Source organism: Eleginops maclovinus, chromosome 9 (assembly GCF_036324505.1).
Source record: "Eleginops maclovinus isolate JMC-PN-2008 ecotype Puerto Natales chromosome 9, JC_Emac_rtc_rv5, whole genome shotgun sequence".
Taxonomy (NCBI): Eukaryota; Metazoa; Chordata; class Actinopteri; order Perciformes; family Eleginopidae; genus Eleginops; species Eleginops maclovinus.
In genome coordinates, this window is record NC_086357.1 from 24,486,648 (window position 1) to 24,503,792 (window position 17,145).

Consider the following 17,145-nt stretch of genomic DNA (forward strand, 5'->3'; position numbering starts at 1 on the left):
AAACCCATTAATTATGGTAACCTGAGTCAGCATATCACATCTCACCTTCACACTTAATTAAAATGCTGTTATATTGAAAGTAAATCTGTTCAGCAGAAGAATATATATATATATATATAAATGTATGTGTTCTTGGCTATGACCTTAGAAGGGACATTGATGTTTAAATCATCATTACAGCAACCTGCAATTGAGTTAGAAAATAAACAACTTCAAAATGTGTTTGCATGCTCTGTAGACCCCAGCTCTCCGGATGAATGCACGGATCAAGGTCTGCTGAGAAGCATATTTTCATACGGTTTTCAGTGGTGTGAATGTTGGTGTGTCTTCCACAGAATGTGCAGTGTGGTCGAGCGATGGTACTGCACTTCTAGTCCATGACGTCATTGGGCACAAATATACTTTTTCCCATTGACTTACATTGGGAAAGAGACGTCAATAAATCAGCGCATAATTATTTTCAAAACTAATTGAACTACCCATTATCAACTTTTATAGTCGTGATTTAAATTATTAGGGTCTAAAAGTTGTAAAATAAAAGCTGATACAAGAGTTTTATTCTCTCTCTATTCATTTGACGGGAGCCGGCTGCAGATTGGAGGCGGGGCTTAAGCGAAACACAGTGCACACGGTCTATGGGTTCAGGTGCGGGAACATTTTGACTCTCGATAGTCAGGCTATTTGGCTTTATGTGTCACTGAGGACCTTTCATAGGAATATATCTGCTCTATGATCAAAACAACTTGTCGACATCTGTGAAGTAATCCTGACACACAACCATACAAACTAAAGTGGGAACTATTAAGGAAGAAGGTTCAGTTATCCTCTGCCTTGTCAATGTATAAAATGTCAACATAAATAATACAAAAAAGTTGGGAAAATCAAAGATTCTCCTTAATTTTAACACTTTACAAAGTCATCCCGCGGGCCAGATGGGACCCTCTGGAGTGCGTATGTTTGACACCCCTGGTATAGTCGATCCAAGCTGGAGTTTACACACACCAAATGCTGGGTTTTTTTGGCAGCATTTGCCATTCGTTTGGTTTTAATCCTCTCACTTATTCAGTAATTCTTCTAGATTACCAGAACATTTGTGGCGCTGATAAGCAAACAGTTGCTTGTCCATCCATTCTCTGAGTTTGTGCTTTGTTCCAGATAACAGGGAAGCGCTGTGAGCTCGTGTGTGAGTGCGAAGTACTGAGCAGCTCAAGGTTGAAAGCATTGAGCAGATACTGTGCTACCCAGCCTTTTTTTTCTTTTTCTGGAGGCCACTTTACAGTGCGTCTCCATTTCCCCTCAGTTGATCAATGTCACACACACACACACACACACACACACACAGGAAATGTGACGTTTAGCTGTGCACACATACACGAATACTCACCCTGCTGGGCGCTCCCTCTGGGATGGGGCGGAGAAAGGTAAATAAGAGAGTGGAGAAAAGGGAAGAGAGAGAACATTTGACGTCAGTGGTAATAATAACAACAGTCCCCAGTCAGCCAAGGTTACACTGAACTCTGACTTATCCTCTCTAATAAAGACACAGAGCAGCTATTGTTCCTGATTTCAGTGTCCTCTTTATCTTCCCCTCCCTCTCAGACAAAGCTCGCTGTCTTCCTCTGCTGAGCTCTCTATCTTTTCACTCATTCTTCCTCCTGTATGCACGGACAGAAACACACACAGCTGCAGACATGCATAAGCTCTCACACAGATGCTTAGCACGCCACTCTGAACACATTGATCTCTCTATCTCTTTCCCTTTTCTATACTCATTTCTTCTTCTTCTCTCTTTTCTAGCTCTCGGTTTATTCATGAGAAAGTCTCAGTTGGCCCGCTGCCTGCAACAGAGCGCAGAGATAAGATATTCTATTGGGGTGAATGAGAGTTCACTGGGAGAAAGCGTTCCTCGTGCGTTCACACAAGTGCCATGCCATGAATACGCCTGTCCATATTATAACGGCAATCTGAACAGCGAAGTTCAAATTTCAGTGCAAAAGGTGACTCGCTGTACAAATGATGCAAATGCTGGCAGTCACACACGATGCATTTCTTTTGCATTTTGGTTTAAAATGATGTGTTTTTTATTCTATAGCCGCTGTCAAAGTTTATCTCAATGCAAATTCAATCTCGATGTAAATACAGAAATACAAACATCTCATGAAGAACAAGATTATACTTGCATACCTGATATCCGATGATTTCATTCTGGATGATTTCCCAGACCCTGCTACTCTACCTCTCTTGTATTAAACTTGCTAAATCTCTTCTCAACATTTTGAAAAGTGTAATTGATTTTCAGGGATGAAAGCTTTTGTGAACACTGACCCGACAGATATGATATATTCTTGGGCTTTAAAGGGAGGAAAATGTCTTTGCTTGGAACCAGATTTATACATCTGATATCGGCTAATGTTTTATTTGCTCTGGCAGATGAGTGTGGTGTCGATCCCCTTAGGGAAAAAAAATCAGAAACTTTTTTTAATATAGGCTTTTGAGACGATGAGTGTAAAGAGGAGCACGGACGAGACATTTCCAACAAATAAAATTAAATAGAAAGCTGCTCCTGATATCTAACTTTCTACATTTGGCTAAAAAAGACCTTATCAACTCTGAGTATATTTACATTTTTTCATTGCTCAACACGATGTCATTAACGTTTCACTGCTCTAGTTAGTTCCATCTAAATGCGTCCAGAGGCATTTGATGTACGCCTGCTCATACCAGCCTTAGGTTACAGATTTAGTCTGGTGGTGTCAGGCTGAAAAGCAAATGTAATGAACATGTGTTGAACTGCCCTGGTCAAATCCTGCTGTAAATATCATGCTGTTTCCTCTAATATCAATTAAAGACAATTTCCAGTGAACTTTTGGTCTTCAAACCACTCATGTCCTTTAGTTAATGGATGCAGCCTGGCACTGAATGTAAACCTAAAGATCAGATGTGTTTCACTTTAACATAAACAGTTTTTAATTTCTTCAATCGGAAACTAAAGCGTGAAAATGTCAAAGAATAACTCCTAACTGCACTTACTGAATTTCTCTCTCTAAGACCAGCCTGCCTGAACTCAGTTAACTCACAAACCGCTCAAACTCTACGGATCTTTACCTCTGAGATGTTCGGGGTCGAGGTGGTTTCGCTCGTCTTTGGAGGCGAGGTGGGCTGAGACCCCCAGGGCGCCGGTGAGCGCCAGAAGCCCTGAGCCCCCCGCCCCCAGGGAGAGGCCTGACGGGTGAGGCGTGAGGGGGATGCCGGGGGCGTGGTGAGACAGGTGCTGGAGCTGCTGCTGCTGTGGCCACAGGGAAAGGAGGGAGCGGGGAGGGGGGGAGATGGTGTCATACAACGGGGTGGGAGGTTAGAGGAAACAAGGTAAAGAAATTGAAGCATGAGAAACAGGAACGTTCAATCTGAGAGTTCGAACCAACAAAGTGGATGCCCTCTGGGATCAACATGGGACACACACTTCGTACAGAGGTGATGACTTGTCTTGAACTGGGAATTACTTGAGATTAAGACTAAAACGTACTTTTTGTATTCTTTCTTCGTTGCTCTCTCCCTGTCGTGTTCATTCTAGCTAAACTAGAGGGTGGGGGGTTATAGAGGGTTATATATGTGTGTTTTACTTTGATGTATTGAATTCAACTCCATTTGCTTCTGTTTCTACTCATGTACATATCCATGCTGCATTAATGTTTGTATATTGTATCCGTAAAATCTTAAAGGGCCCTCTAACGCTCATTTCAGGCTCATGTTTGTATTTTGTGCTTCTACTGTGACGTGTTTCCCTGCTTTCAAGTTCAAAAAGCTCTTCATTTTCCTCATACTGTTTCTTTTCACCCTCTGTCTGAAACCAGAGCCCAGTGTGCTGTGATTGGTAAGCTTGTTTACAGATGTCTCGCCCCTTAGCCTATCACATACTATATTGAAGTGTTAGTCAATAGAAGCAGAAGCGTACATACTGATGTCACCATGTTACGAGAGCATTTAGCCTTTGCAGACCATTAACATGCACTCAAATTTATATTAGACACTACAGGAAAGGGAAAAGCCCAAAAGGAACAATAGGGCCTTTAAGAATATAAACTTATTAGAAAAGGAAGTGCAAAGAACAAAGGAGATGAAGAAGACGGGGGGGGGGATAGAGAGAAAGTGAGGCGGTGACTGAAATGAAATCCACATGGAGAGCTCAGCAATTAGAGAGGAACATTAGACGAAGAAAGATTTACAGATTATTGGATTAAGAGGATATAAAGATGGACACCAAGGATATAAATATAGGAAGAAGAAATGTAAATGGTCAGGATACTCAGAGAAAGCAAAGGAAGAGGAGGTGGTAAGTCAAAGAAAGCAATGGGATGTATTACAGAGGAATGGCAGGATGAGGAAGATTGATCAAAAAGAGGCCAAGAGAGAGGGTAAATGTGAGGGGGAAGAAAAGGTTTGAGTCAGGGAGAAAATGACTGGGAGGAACAGAGGGAAATCACGGAGGAGGCGGTGAGAAGTGAAGGACGGTAAATGAACAGGAGAGAAGAGATAGGGCACGAGGGTAAATGAGCTCAGGAAGAGGGAGGAAAAGTGTGCAGCAGAGGGAGAAGAAGATAAGACGGAGCCAAAAACAATGGGAGAGGATAAATGAGGACAGGGGAGGAAGAAGAGAAAGATAAGAGATTAAAAAAAGGAGAGATGAGAAAATCCGGAAAGAAAATGAACACAGAGAGACGGAGAGAAAGAGGATGATGGAGGATAGCAAAGGGAGCAGAGGAGCAGCTACAGATAAAGAAAGGCTATTATCCTGAGGGGAGCATTATGATGTGTTTTCATGTGTTGTTTTGTCGAGGCTGGTGTGTATAACACACACACACACGCACACACACCTCAGAGGCGGCAGTGTTTGTAGTGCTGGGAGGAACAAAAGGCTTTAAGTAGACAGTAATGTGATCAGCGCTCCGACAAGCTCTGGAAAGCCCCGTCTCTCAGGAGCATCGCTGAGTGTGTGTGTGTGCGGTAAGACAAATACTGTATGTGTGCACACACACACACACACACACACACACACACACACACACACACACACACACACACACACACACACACACACACACACACACACACACACACACACACACACACACACACACACACACACGTGCCTTATATGCATTGTAAATTATTAGTAGTGTGTTTTGAGTGTTTATCAAAGTAAATAAGGAATTTATTTCTTAAATTTCTTAAAGTTAGCGTAATTTTAATACGAAATGTCTGTTCAGAGAGCCTCTTCAAACCAAGCAGTAATTAAAGCAGTGTACCTGTACTGTATTTAGACAGTAATGTGATCAGTGCACCACAATTACAGCTCACAGATCTGAAGTCATTGACTGATGTATTTCATTTCAGTTTTTGGCGGCAGAAACTGAATTTAGATCTGCCAAGAAAGTTACATTTTTGTTCTTGAGTTGTCTGTCTTTGAGTAGGATTACAGAAAAATGACTGGCCCTTATTTTCATGAAACTACGAGGAAGTGTGAAGCATGCGCTGAGGAAGAACCCATAACATTTTGGAGCAGCACTGACAGTTTAAAGTGATACTGCAATGATTTTTCAATATGGGAAGGATTGATCATTTTTAAAACATTATTGTCATGATCCCTAAAAATATATTGAGCGATCTTGGCATTTGTATTAAGTCTGAAAAGTACTGTTTGTAGGCTGGGAATAAATAATGTAGAATGATATTTTCACATATTGCACTTACTGTAATTTGGATATTGCACTACTCGATAAAACATTACAATATAAGGCCTGTTTTGCTGCATTCATGTGTCATAGGAATAATCAGAACCATTTGCTCCTGTGTGGAAAATTCCTGTTTACTCCACCTCGAGTTCAAAATGTGAAACAGCTATTAATATGTTAATTAAACGCTCTGAGCAATGACTCACCACACATCATCTGTTAGGCGTGCATGTAGTTTCCACATCTCAACCTAAAGCTCATGAACACATCAAAATCTGAAGAAAACAGACCGTCTGAGGAGCATGTGAACACACCGTGTACCTTGGCTGCGATAATAGAAGCTGCTGCTCCAAAGCTTCTTTACTTGGAACAGTGATTCATTTCATCTTCATATGAAACTGATAGCAGTGTCCAATAAAACAGGACGCAACACCTCTATTTTCTGATGTCACTATCTTTGAATCAGGCTTCAGAGAACACAAAATAAACTCTGGATGAGATGCTGATTAACTTCTGATTCTAACAGATCGGATGTAGAAAAACTTCACAACCACTGAAAAAAGAATCCTTCAAAGCCCAATGTTCATTTAGAAAAACAACTACTTTGAAATGGTGTGTTGCTACATAGCCTGCTATCAAAGCTCTTCATCAGTGGACAGTAAAATAACACCTGCCTGAATCTCCAATTAGCATGATCAAAACAGACCATAATACATCACATATTCGATTATGCATCTTTACATATAGAACGAGATCAGTGATTGAATAAGAATCTATAGTCAGCTGACGTCTCTTAGTTAATGTGTGTGTGTGTGTGTGTGTGTGTGTGTGTGTGTGTGTGTGTGTGTGTGTGTGTGTGTGTGTGTGTGTGTGTGTGTGTGTGTGTGTGTGTGTGTGTGTGTGTGTGTGTGTGTGTGGGTGTGTGGGTGTGTGGGTGTGTGGGTGGGTGCGTGCGTGCGTGTTGTAGAGATGAATGGAGGTGACTCACCCCGATGATGGCGTTCAGTTCAGCCATTGTGACCTGCTTGGCCCTCTCCACTGCTTGGACCACCTGTTGCTGGTGCTACACAGACACACACACACACACACACACACACACACACACACACACACACACACACACACAGAAAGAAAGGCAGGATTGTTTTATTAGCCGTGCTGTTTGAATTAACGCAGAATCAGAATACTCAGTTTTTTATCCCAGAGATAGTTGGTTTTGTGGGAGACTACATTTTAAATAGATACAAAAAAGTATAAATATATACACATTAGAAGGTAAAGTAAGAGTGTGCAATAAAAATAAAAAGAAAGATATTTATACAAACAAAAGAAGTTAAGGTTTATAACACTGTGGTTTAAAGTTGACATCAATTATATTACACGTATGTCAGTTACATGCAGTCACAGTATAAAACAGCAGGAATCATTACATGAAAAGTGTTTAGAACCACCAAATTCTGATTTTACAGGTGAATACATTTTAAAATGGCTTGGGAAAAACATGCATTCACACAAGAGAAGTCACGCACACAGACAAACACGTGCTGAAAGACACACTAGCTAAAATCTCAGTTTGTTTACACAAAATCCCAATGTAATCAGTCACAAACATGCTCTCACACACACACACACACACACACACACACACACACACACACACACACACACCCACACATCCACAATGTCAATATTGAACTGACCGAGCTGTGACCTTCCTGTCTCCAGGGAGATCACTGATCAGTGCACACTCACACTCGCAGACAAAAGGAAGTGGGTCTGCAGGTTTGTATTACACACACACTCTCTCACACACACACACACACACACACACACACACACACACACACACACACACACACACACACACACACACACACACACACACACACACACACACACACACACACACACACACACACACACACACACACACACACACACACAGTCAGAGCAACACCAAAACAATATCAGTCACTTTAATAACTGTGCTCCTCTTACTTACTTAAGCTGTATTAGGCAGATATAAAATATATATCTATATTTAAGAAGCAATTAATGGACGCTAAGCGAACACACAGAAATGGTGATAATGTTGTTGAATGAAAACAGGGCCCAAAGGAGTGCAGTGGCAGTATTTAATATGAAGATAATGCAATATAAATGTTTGTGAAACAATGCAATAGTGCTCTTGAAGCCAGAGAGCCTCTAAATGAAATCCTATATAAGTGTTTCTAATCTCATAAGACTTCTGTTTTGTTTCCAGTGACACTCATACGTGTGGGGATTTGTTTATTACATCACGTTTTGACCTCGTAAAGATTATTTTGTGCAAAACCAAAGCAACACATTTTGAGCCATATGCAGCTGACAGCACGTGTTTGCCTTATGTTACATGAAATTATTAGAGCTATAACTATTCACAGAACATCAGGAATATAAAGTGCATTTTAAATTAGTGAACTTTGATCAAAATGTTTCTGAAACATTTCTGTTATTTGATCATTTGCAATGCAGATGTTTTGTGGTTGATAAAGATACACTGCCTGGCCATAAAAAAGGTCACACTCTAATATTCGTTGGACCGCCTTTAGCTTTGATTACAGCACGCATTTGCTGTGGCATCGTTTCCACGAGCTTCTGCAACGTCACAACATTTATTTCTGTCTTGCATTAATTATTCGCCAAGATCTTGTATTGATGACGGGAGATTCAGACCACTGCGCAAAGTCTTCTCCAGCACATCCCAAAGATTCTCAATCGGGTTCAGGTCTGGACTCTGTGGGGGCCAATCCACGTGTGAAAATGATGTCTTGTGCTCCCTGAACCACTCTTTCACAATCTGAGCCCGATGGATCCTGGCATTGTCCTCTTGGAACATGCCCGTGCCATCAGGGAAGAAGAAATCCATTGATGGAATAACCTGGTCCTTCAGTTTATTCAGGTAGTCAGCTGACCTCATTCTTTGGGCACATTGCTGAACCTAGACCAGACCAACTGCAGCAACCCCAGATCATAGCACTTTTTTTTGGCCGGGCAGTGTATAACTACACTTTTAAACCTGCAATATTTCTTGTAGTACTTAAATATTGCTATACATTGGTGATGTCCCTCTGTTTGGACAGAAGTTTACATTATGTTACATTACATTATTAGTGCCCAAAACATCCGCTGAACATCTGGAGACCTGCCTTGATGATAATGCAGGAATGTAAATGGTATTTGCCACATTAGTAAACTATGATGACAAAGTTTTCTGACAAATGTCTTCTATTTATTTATAAGCCAGATGCTTAATATCGGAGAAAGATATAATCAGTTAAATGACGGTTTGATTTGTTGATTGATTTGCTTTTCAAACATAGAGCTTGACTTATCAGGGCAGCGTGCAACACTTTGGATTAAATGGAAAACTATATCCTCAAAAGAGATCATAAAGTTAAATCAAAACATTTCTGAAGGAATTCAACTTTGCAACTGGCATTGTTGTTGCAGTATGAATGCAAACATATTGGTGACGTTTCCTTCTTTCCATTCTTAATTCAAGTAGAGCACAGAAATGTAACCTTCTTGTCAATATAAAGAGAACTCTATGAATCTATATTTGGCTCTTCAAGGATTTTTATGTATTCTGTAGATATTATATATTCTAAATGTGAAAATGATCGAGTCCTGGGGTGTGAATAATCATCTCTTGATTAAGTGTGTGCATATTGCGTGGTTATCTGTCTGAGTGTCTGCAGTGGTGACACTTACCTCTTGAGAGAGGAACGGGATGATCTGAGCGCAGATGGCACTGAGACGCTTCACGATCTCCGCCTGAGACGAGAAGAAAGAAAAAAGGGATCCATGATCACCATGTCACGTATTGTAGGATAATAAAAACCCAATAAATGCAGATTATTATGCACATTCACAGCGATTAAGGCTTTGCTGTGCTGAAACATCTTTCTAATGAGCGAGGAGTTCTGTTAGCGACAACTCTACGAGACAAGAGGAAGAAAGAGGAGGTGGAGGCAGCATTACAGCTGCAGTCATCATCTGGTCTTTTAGCACCATCACACTCTCATTTAGACACCCTCACAGACCTCCATCCTTCCCACTGGACAAAAACCCACTAACCGCCAATAAGATCTGGCCTTCATGCAGTCATACTGTATATAATAAATCAAATCAACAGGGATTTGGAAAATAATAACACTTGTTAATGTGCAAAACATAGAATGATGTGCTTTCATCAAAGCATCACTCCAATCAAACAACACATTTAACTCGTAAAAACACTCAACAAAATCCAAATAAACCTCATCAAAACTGTGTTGGTTAGTTTCAACTTTCACCAACTCTGGTTTAAACGTTTGGAAAAGAGACTGAATAGGAAACAGCTATCAAAAAAGAAGTAACCATGTAAAATGTACCCTCTAAACTAACCCTGAGGGGCACAACACAACTACAGAAAATGTACTGTTAACTAACCATTGTTAAATTTCTTGGTGATTAGGAGACATACTGTCTAAGGAAATGAAGAACCAATGTGTTCTGGTTCTATTGAAATGTCACTTTGATCTCATAGGTTCCTGTTTTCAGTCTTTTTCTAAAGATATCAGCAAATATATACAATTATTTGGCTATAGGAGACGCAACAAAAGACACATCCATCTACCGGCAATAAGAAAGGAGTCTAGTCTTTTTTCTGCGTTTCCTTCAATCAATCATGCAGAACATGAATACGACACCCTCTGTCCTTGGACTCTCACATCAGACGAGGAAAAACTTCCAAAGAAACCCCACAGTTAACGGGGGGAAACTGGAGGAAACCTTGGGGAAAGCAACAGAGGACGGAGAGACGTGCAATAGTCGTGTGTAAATTAAAAAGGTAATACATTCACCACAGAGGTAGTCCAAATGCTGGAAAATGCATGTGTTTCAAACCCTGAATAATATACGCACAACTGTGGTGGAAAAGGGGTAAAACTCGCTCTTACACATATTAGCGATCACAACACATTCACAAGAAAATCTAAAAACCAGACGAGAGTTTCTTTCTGAAGCTCTCCACCTGAGGAAAGTTTCCAGATCCATCACGTGTCTATTTACTCGTAAAAAAAAGGAAGAAAAAAAAGCTCTTTCCAAGCGCCTCATATACACAAAGACAGCACACACACACAAAGCCAACCTAGTCAACATCCACACAATACAGCTGTTGGCACACACGCACACACACACACACACACACACACACACACACACACACACACACACACACTGAGCCTCTGCGGTGTGTCTAATTCTCTCTGTCTGAGTGCCCTCAGCCTCATTTTGTTCTCTTCTTCACTCAGCTGTTCTCTCTTTTTCCACAACAGCTCTCACACTGAGCCATTATTACTCTATTCATCCACTTCCTCCCATCCTCCCTCCCCACCTCTCTCCATCCTTTGCTCGCTTTGTCTCGTTTTCTCCCATCTTTTCTATTTTTCTATAATACTCTCTCTATTTTAATTTATCCTCACTCCTTCCTCTCAGCTGCCATTTCTCTTCCTCTACCATCAGTCCTGCTCTCTCCTCTTTTTTTCTTTGCTGTCACATATTACCACAACTATTCTCTTTTTATTTTTCCTCTCTTCTCTTTCTGTATCCCTCCATCCTCACTAATGCATGTCTCTGGCATTTGAAGATACTGGAAGAGAAGAAGAGGGAGAGACAGCAAAGGGGCGATGGAGGGCAATGCAGTGACTGACAGGGCAGAGTACACACACACACACACACACACACACACACACACACACACACACACACACACACACACACACACACACACACACACACACACAAAGACACACACACACACACACACACACACACACACACACACACACACACACACACACACACACACACACAAACACGATAAGCCCTCCTGTCAGTGACATCCAGTCTCATCATGACTTCATAAACCTTCTATCACCAGACTCACAGCTCTGTTGCAAGGACAGACAGTCTTATCAGTTCATGCAAGTGTCAACGTATGCATGTGTGTGTGTGTGTGTGTGTGTGTGTGTGTGTGTGTGTGTGTGTGTGTGTGTGTGTGTGTGTGTGTGTGTGTGTGTGTGTGCACGCTGGTGGTTGTGACTAAGTTCCTCAGTGTATTTGGAAAGATATGCCTGTACAGCATGTGTGTGAACTGACCATAAATAGAAACCGGAAAGTGTGAGAAGAAGTTTCCTACTGTTCTGCATGTTGGCCTGCTGGACTTCATCCCATTGTTTTTCAACCTTTTCCACCAGATTACAGTTGGAAATTAAAAAAGGCTGAAGGCACACATGAAAGAAAGTCCTTCCTACTGCTGATAATGATCCAAACTGAGCCTGGCTGGCTGCGGTTTTCATGTTGTAAACAAATACATTTGTTTCCGTTTTTTAACACAAGCTTAACGTCCTGGAAAACAGAAAGGCTTTTTCTTGTCTGGCAAAAAACTAAAATCAGTAAATTGCCCGCCTTGAGAGAGGCTTTGATGACTTACTGTACACATACTTCAATTTTGGAAGGGTGAAACATGGAAAATAGGGTAGGTCTTGCCATGGGAAAACCCCAAAAATACCAGTGGAAGCATGGGTATACAGTTACTGTCCAGCAGTGGCTCAGTAAGTAGGGGCTTAGACTGGGAGTCGTAGGGTCGCCAGTTCAAGTCCCCGAACAGACTTGAAATATAGAAAGTGGACTGCTACTTGGAGAGGTCCCAGTTCACCTCCTAGGCCCTGCTGTGGTGTCCTTGAGCAAGGCACCGGATACCTCCAATCCCCCCTCCCCATTGCTCCCCGGGCGCTGCACGATAGCTGCCCATTGCTCCTAGTACCAGGATGGGTTAAATGCAGAGGACCAATTTCACTGTGTGTGCTCTGCTGTGTGCATGTATGTGACAAATAAAGAGGGTTTCATCCTCCGATTCTATCTAACTGTTTGTGTTGTTGTTTTTCTAACTGATTTACGGTCTGAAAATAAAGTGCATTATGATCCTTGTATATGTTGGTAATTCTTCATCCATATAAAACCCAAGCACCGTGTTGTTGTTAACTGCTGCAACACACCAGCAGCTCCCTGCTCTGGCTGCCGGGCGGAGGATGAGAGCAGGATGCCAGCCGGCCGATGGGTTTATAGAGGAGTGAAAGCGAGCTGGGCCGAAGCAGGCTGAGCTGGGCCAGGTGTCACAAACAACACGGCACAGTCTCCACAGCCGAGCCAAAGCACCGCCTCCAGGGAGGACTGGCAAAGAACGGCCGGATGGAGGGATGCACGGATGGAGGGATGAAAGGATGAGTGGATACAAAGGGAAGAGAGGGGGGGGGCTGGTCAATAAACACCTGAGGGGCGGATGTGCAGCCAACTGGCATTGAGACAGAGGGAGACAAAGAAAGAGGCTTTACGTGAAACAGAGATTAAAAAATGTAGGTGAAAGACAACAAAAGCTTTTTATTAAAACATAAAACATGTCCTAAAGGTTTGAGGAGGGATAGAATGAAGAAGACAAGGAAGGAAAGAAGGAGACGCTGCAGGACAGCATGTTCCAGAGACTGCCATGCAGATTAGCTGCTCAGAGGGACACACACACTCACAGACAAACACACTGAGACACACACACACACACACACACTCACAGACAAACACATTGAGACACACACACACACACACACACACACACACATTGAGACACACACACACACACACACACACACACACACACACACACACACAGTGGAAGTGCACTCATACTTGTCATTTTGTCAGCTCATTGACAGGATGATAACCACAACCAGTGCCTTGTTGCTGCATGATATAAAATGAAGGCTACACACACACACACACACACACACACACACACACACACACACACACACACACACACACACACACACACACACACACACATACACACACACACACACACACACACACACACACACACACACACACACACACACACAAATGATCAAATAGAGACAAGAAGCTATAAACAGCACCGTTTAAATCTCTGTAAAAAGAAAATAATTAAGCTGAGTTAGACATCTTGTTTTCAGGTGTGTTCTCCTCATGGGGAATTCTAAAACTCATGTTGACTGCAGCTCCTCTTTCTGTGTCTAAAATTGTAGGTTTACTCTAGCTATATGTTGTTCCTGTTGTGCCCAAGTATATTTACAACAAAACTATAGTAAAAACTAGGGCTGAACGATTAATTGCATTTGCGATAATATCGCGATTTCACAAAAAGAGATTTTCCAACCGCAAAGGCTGCGATTTGACTGGTCACGTGATCTGGTCACGTGACTTGCGAGCGAGCCAAGCGGAGCGAAGCCGAGCAGGCAGGGAAAGAAGTCCACGCTGCGCTTGAACCTGTTGCACAATGGCCTCAGGCTCGTCAGAAGAGTGCACGGCTGGAAGTTTGGTACCAAAGAGGGGCGGCACGTCAGTTGTGTGGAATTATTTTGGCTTTTAAAAGGAAGAACGTGCCTCGCTACTGTTGCTATACCTCACGAGGTTCACGATTGTAATCACGACTGATTTATTGCTTGTGTTTGTTGAAAAATACATGAGAAGAGGACCTTGAAAAAATAATCGCATATTAAATTGCAATATCAATATTGAGGAAAAAAATCGCAATTAGATTATTTTCCAAAATCGTTCAGTCCTAGTAAAAACAAAAAAGCATGGAGGAGAAACCGAGAATATGCGATCTGTGTGAGGTTTAATAACGATGGATAGATGGATGGATGGATGGATGGATGGATAGATTTATTCAAAATATACTATAGGACGGCTAATCCCCTTCAATTCTCTGCGCTGTAGATAGTGAGGCTGAAAAGTAACAAGAAGCACGAGAGACAGGGAGTGTGTGCAGGAGTAATGAGAACACAGCCTGTCTATGCATGTGTTCCCAAATTAACAAGTAAATGGATGCAAAATCACTGGGTAATGTCGAGGGAAATCTACTGTAAGAAAATGGCTTAAATACAGGAAGTTGCAGCAGGCATGTTTTGCTAAAGAAATGGGAATTATTATGTCTGGAGGAACTGGCATACAGCAGACGATGTGACAACCTCCAACAGTTCATCATCATGGTCGTTTAAACACACACAGTAAAGGTCATTTTTGGTGTCACAGTAATACATGTTTCCTTGACCTGAGATTTTGCACCTGCATTGAACTGTCAATCAGAAAGAAATCCATCAGAGTACGAGGAAGCAATTCGCCCCCCCAACAATCAGCTCGGTAGACCAGAATGCAATGCAGAGAAAAGTGTTGTCATACAAAATTGTTTCTGAATGGAAAGACTCATTCTCATACTTTGCAATCATTACTGCATTTGCTCTCTGCACCCACATGTTTATAGCAACACGTTCCTACCTGTTCTGTGGAAAAACATTTGAAGAAATGCAGAGAATGACTGCGGTACAAATACACAAGAAAGGTGGGTAGATGAGGCTTCAGTAGGATAGAAAATAATCACCCACACTCACAAATTAAGTCATCACAGACTGAAGGTGTAACAGCGGCCTGAATTTACTTTGAATAATGAGCCAGCGTCTGTTTGTTCAAACAGAGATGGAGCTTGTTTAAAAAGGAAGGGGATTTGATGAAGTGAGATCTGCCCCGAGCTATTTTCTTTCAAATGCCTGGAATTTACAAGACGTCCTGCATTGTGTAATTCCAGCATGTTGCCGGGCTTATAAGCAGCGGTGTGGAAAAGTACTTTGATCTTTTACTTAGGTTAAAGTAGCGTGACCGCGTTTTAAGAATATAAGTCCTGCATTCAAAATGTTACTATAGTAAAAGTACCCAAGTATAAGCATTAAAGAGGCCCTATTATGCATTACGGGGTTTTCCGTTTACTGTAATGCCTTAAACGCCAGATTGGACTTCTTCCGTAACATAATGACATCATCATGTAACACTCACACTTCTATTGGCTAGCCCTCTAATACATTGTACGTGATAGGCTAAGGGGCGGAAAATCTCTAAGCAGTTGACCGATCACAACAGAGTCGGCCAGCTAACCAATCAGAGCAGACTGGGCTGTGGTTTCAGACAGAGGGTGAAAAGAGGTGCCGCAGCACAGCCAGTATGAGAAACATAAAGAGCTTTCTGAACATTAAAGCATGGAGACATGTGCCAGTAGAGGCTCAAAATACAAATATGACCCTGAAAATGAACATAATGTGTCATCTTTAAATGTAGGTTTGTATGATGAGTCATTTTATCAAAAGCAGAAATGCAGATAAGCTCAAAAGCAGGGATGAATTGACAGAATAACTTACTCAAGTTCCCTTGCTCACGTTACACTTGTGACACGAGAGTGAATTTGAGCTGAAACATTGGGTAAGATACTTCCTCTATGAGAGATGTATTCCCTGTCCCTGAATGAAAGCGAGCAACAGTGACCACGTTCATCTTTGCCAATAAAGCTCGGTGAATTTGAATGTGATGAGAGTGGGTTGAGATTGGCACGGGAGCAGGGACACCGTGCCCAGTGTGTTCGGGCACTGCCAGCTGTGCCAGTCTCCGAGTCCCACCACGGCTGAGCGCCAGGGTGAGGGTGCGTGTGTGTGTATGTGTGTGTGTGTGTGTGTTTGTGTGTGTTTGTGTGTGTGTGATAACCCACTCCTTGACTCTAATTGCTCTCAACAAATTCTCTGCCATCGCTCTTAGCTCATGTTTTATTTCTATTCCTAGCATATCTCTCAGAGCTGTTATTGAAGTAGTTGCTGGTTTGAATCCTTGGGAGAGGTTTGGGAGACAGCAGCGGAGGACTCCGGTGAATGTGCGCCAAAGAAAGGACACGTTGCATTTCCTGTTAACTTTACCTTGAGATAATACGGTTATATAAAAATGGTTTTGTGGCGACAGAAAGAGGGATGCTCTGTCTTTTACACTTCCTATGACTATAGTTTATAATAATGGTGATCCAGAAATAAATCCATGGGCCGGCGTAGATAAAATGCACTGCAGTGTTTAAAATCTCAAATTATTGATCGTTTGTCATCTACCTTCAGAGTATTTGGTGTTTCCTCCAAGTAATCTGATATTCATCTGCATATTTGGAGGTTATAGACGCAATTTTTACGACATTATCCCCATCCTTTTTACTATGATCTTATATTTTATGAACCAGATGATTAAACAAGATTAAAAAACATTACCAAATGATGAAACTACAGACTTTAACATTCACATCTAACAAAAAGTAAGCATTACATTATTTTATTTTTACAAGAAAAGAATAACCTGCTCATGCCCTGGAGTGACTGAGCCCATATCTGACGTTACAGTGCCTCACCATTTGGTCCCTGCGTGTGCCTGGCTGCACAATGCCTCCATTTGTTTTCACGAATCAGAGGGTGTGTACTTATCTCTCTCTCACACACACACA

The 17,145-nt window shown here is 41.8% G+C and overlaps 1 protein-coding gene across 6 annotated transcripts in view; it reads right to left on the bottom strand.

Moving 5' to 3' along the window:
- Positions 1-17,145, bottom strand: part of tle2b (TLE family member 2, transcriptional corepressor b) — a 94,985-nt gene that overhangs the window by 22,073 nt on the left and 55,767 nt on the right. For 3 of the 6 annotated variants that reach the window (XM_063891524.1, XM_063891526.1, XM_063891523.1), the window contains 4 exons: positions 9,483-9,545; positions 6,718-6,792; positions 3,106-3,286; positions 1,385-1,401 (listed from right to left, as the gene is read on the bottom strand). In XM_063891524.1, coding sequence (XP_063747594.1) covers positions 1,385-1,401; positions 3,106-3,286; positions 6,718-6,792; positions 9,483-9,545 — 336 coding nt within the window. Of the gene's footprint in view, positions 1-1,384; positions 1,402-3,105; positions 3,287-6,717; positions 6,793-7,429; positions 7,678-9,482; positions 9,546-17,145 lie in introns of those variants that run through there. The other 3 variants (XM_063891525.1, XM_063891528.1, XM_063891527.1) reach the window with 3 other exon arrangements.